The 3,509-nt window shown below is 30.3% G+C and overlaps 1 protein-coding gene across 1 annotated transcript; it reads right to left on the bottom strand.

The window, feature by feature from the left end:
- Positions 1–432: 432 nt before the first annotated feature.
- Positions 433–2,659, bottom strand: LOC146946046 (LURP-one-like protein (DUF567)). Its single transcript, XM_085744283.1, has 3 exons — positions 2,146–2,659; positions 1,585–1,833; positions 433–786 (listed from the first exon to the last, which is right to left on the bottom strand). Exons 1-3 carry the CDS (start codon positions 2,371–2,373, stop codon positions 643–645), a joined length of 621 nt encoding a protein of 206 aa, XP_085600409.1. The 5' UTR covers positions 2,374–2,659; the 3' UTR covers positions 433–642.
- Between the last annotated feature and the right edge of the window lie 850 nt (positions 2,660–3,509).

Genomic DNA, 3,509 nt, shown 5'->3' with positions numbered 1-3,509 from the left:
AAAAAAAAAGATGAGATTAAAAAATGAAAAAAAAAATAATAAATAATAAAGAATAAAAAGAAATAATGACTAATTAAAATAAGTATTAAAAAGAATTAATTAATTAAAATAAAAGATGGAAATAAAGATTAAATTAAATAAAAATTGAGAGAAGAGGGGCCGACTCAGAATTAAAAAAAAAAATGAGGTATCTTAAAATACCTCTCTGCCGAAATTTCCACTGAAAAGTCAGAGACCGATCAGGAACGAAGGGCACGTGTCAGTGTGTGAATGTAGGATCCTTAGGTCAAAAATTGGGGTATGACACCTATATATAAACAAAACATAAGGAGCAATATTTAACATAACAAATTAACTTATAGCAAAAAAAAAAAATTAACTTATAACAAATTAACTTATAGCAATATATAGTTCTCTCTCAAAAAAAAAAAATTTATAGCAAAGTAACAAACAAATCAATTTCATTTCCATAATATACAATGCAATTCATTAAAAACTCTAAGCACCCATATGTAGCTGCATGCTTTACATATGCATCAATGTGATGGTAGGAGAAATTATTTGAGCCAATATTATATTGGTTTTTCATAGAAATAATCACGTGAAACTAAAGCATGCTAGCTCTTCACAACTTTGGATTAATTAGCAATATGTGGATTCTCCATAAATGTAGTCAAGTGTAGCTATGACTCCAAAAACAAAAGCTTGATCCATCCCCGGTTTCACAACTACATGATATAAATCCTTGTTTTCCATCAATTTCTCCACTTCTTTATTTATCCCAACCTGTATACACATTAATCAACAACTTAATTATAAGTTTTTTAGTATATGTTTTATCTTGATAGAATGGCTTAACTATATATGGCCCTTTTTGCAAAATGGCATATCAAATATTATACCAATATATGAGTTTCTACTTTTAATTAAACTTAGTGGAAAAAAACAACAAAAGTTGGTCCAGTTGGTTAGAAATCAATTCATTTTCGGCAAATATGCGAGTTCGACACCCACTACCAACATTAGAACCTGGTTAGTTGAACTCTCAAAACATTGAGATATGTTCTGGCTCTGATGAGCCTCAAGACCCAACTCGCCTAAAAAAATTATTATCAAAATATAAAAAAAAAATATGCGCAAATTAAAACAACATAAAGACTTGTTCGTGCTTTGGTTAGGAGGTTGTCGTCGACCACATATTAGTCTCATAATCAGCACAAACGAACCATATTTGTAGGGATACTCAAGATTTCATTAGAGCCAAAAATCTAATTACTTATAAAAGTCACTAATTATTACTCCCTCCGTCCCATAATACTTGACACAGTTGACTTCATTACGCATGTCAATGCATAACTTTGAGCTCAAATATATTGAATAATATATTAGAAAAAATTATGAAAAATTGATATTTTGAAAATACTCATCGAGACGAATCTAACGACATCTTATATGATATTATTTATCTTTGTATATTAGTAAAAAATTACGGTCAAAGTAAGTTAGGTCAAAATTACACATTTTCAAATGGGTCATCTATCGCGGGAAGGAGGGAGTATTATTATACGCATAAATATTGGGTACCTGTGCTACTATGTTGCCTCTAGTATCAACAATGCTGCAATGCTTGTCAGGGAAATAGCCCCTAATCTCAAAGTCCCAGCCTTTGTTACTAACAGCCCCTGGCTCAATTGCAATCCTGATTCCTTTGTTCTTAACCAAACATGAATTTCCAGGTTCTTTTAAGCTGAATACTAGTTTCTGTAATCCTTCATAGTTTACACTATAACCTTTCCACTTCTTATAAATGCTTAGAGCCTCAACCATACCTCCCTGCACATTTTCAAAATGAAATTGAAATTAAGTTAGAAATTTTGCAAATAAAGAATCAAAAGAGATATAAGGATCATAGTTCAACTCTTGTTGAATTATAAAATATTAACATCACGATTATTTTCATAAATATTTGATAATTAAATGTGTAAATGAAACACAAATATTATGTGTGTATATTAATATGTTCCCTTCGAACAAACAATACCTATACACAATATAAAATGAAAACTTCAAAGTGATATGGTACAATTTTCATAAAATAAAGTGTAAGTACAATTAAAGTCTTGATACATATTTATATATATATACCTTTCTACGCATGAGAAGCAAAGCTTCTTCATCTCCATCTCTTAGAATCAACTCTTCTTTTTTCCCATGAATTCCACAACCATCAACCTTGAAAACAACCTTTTGAGTCCTACAATCAGTGACTACAAAACCACCACCACTCACTACATGTGGCCTTTTCCTCACACCCAACACCGTCTGCGACGACGAACAGTAGAGTTTACTAACGATTGGCGTCACGTTGCTCATCTTATAATTCTCACAATATACTCTCAACTTTCAACTAAGTAACAAGGATTTCAATATTGTCAACAAAAAATATAAAACAAGGATTTCAAGCTTCTTGGATTTCTTCCAAAGTCTACCAATGAGTTTTTATACACAAAGATTTTGGACAATGGTTGGAAGAAATAATGTATTAACTAATATGAAATGGATTTTGTGACTATACTTTCTTCTTTGGTCTATATGCTAGCTAGAGGGTTTGGCAAAGTTTGACGTAGGAGATGAAAGAATCTTAATTATATGAGCTGTTCATTTATTAAGGTTGCTTGTGGATGACATTTATAAAGTTTGTATTGTGTGTGAACATGTGAAATTGATTAACACCCTCCAATATTCACAATTAGAAAAGAACAAACAAAAAAATTAGTCACAATAACTTGTGATGAAAAAATGAAACTTCTCTAAAATTCACTTGTCACTAATTTTGGTGACAAATATAGATAGGGACGTCATATTTTCCTTCTTTAAATTTATCTCGCTAATTGAAAAAAAAATTAGTATTATATAGGGATATTGCATATTATATGTAGTGGTTGGGGTTCGAAATCCGAACACTCTGCTTCTCCACATTTAAAATGTGTGAGCTATAGTCATTAGGTTACTTGACTAAAAAGAAAATTAGCAGTGATTTATTTCAATTCATCAAGCAAAACACGATATGCTTTTAAATGTATGTACATGATTAATTGTTTATTAAAAAGTAAATATATTTATCTCTTAAAGTGAGAACTTTAAGGATAATGTGTTAATTAGTGGAAATGTGCCAATCATAAAATGTGATTAAGTAATGAGTAGGAAAATTGTCAACAAAAAAGAAGAAAGAGTTGGTAAAATATTCGTGGTTGATACATAGTTTGTGTAGGCGTGTTGAACTCATTTTTAGTTATGTTCGTTTGACGTATAAACCTTAAGGCATCAATCAGAGAAGTGGGCCAAATAGTTTGAACAAAAAAAAAAAAAAAAAAAAAAGGTTTATATTGACGCAAAAAAGAAAAAAGTTAGATAGTGGATTTCAAAAGCTTTTGAAATTTGGTAGAGCTACTAGCTAATCAACCTAAAGAGAATAATAATGGAAATATACGAGTATTTGCTTTGACGAT

The sequence above is a fragment of the Medicago sativa genome, chromosome 2 (genome assembly GCF_051527215.1).
Source record: "Medicago sativa cultivar Bolivia chromosome 2, Bolivia_mono, whole genome shotgun sequence".
NCBI classification, from domain to species: Eukaryota; Viridiplantae; Streptophyta; class Magnoliopsida; order Fabales; family Fabaceae; genus Medicago; species Medicago sativa.
The sequence above is the reverse complement of the archived record's forward strand: the minus strand, read 5'-3'. Positions and strand labels throughout refer to the sequence as shown.

Excerpts from the sequence above, each read along its gene's own strand:
- LOC146946046 (XM_085744283.1), bottom strand. The coding sequence starts at position 2,373 with ATGAGCAACGTGACGCCAATCGTTAGTAAACTCTACTGTTCGTCGTCG. Across the intron at positions 1,834-2,145 it reads TGCTTCTCATGCGTAGAAAG|GGAGGTATGGTTGAGGCTCT; the intron begins GTATATATATAT and ends GAAAATGTGCAG. Across the intron at positions 787-1,584 it reads GAGGCAACATAGTAGCACAG|GTTGGGATAAATAAAGAAGT; the intron begins GTACCCAATATT and ends ATGTGTATACAG.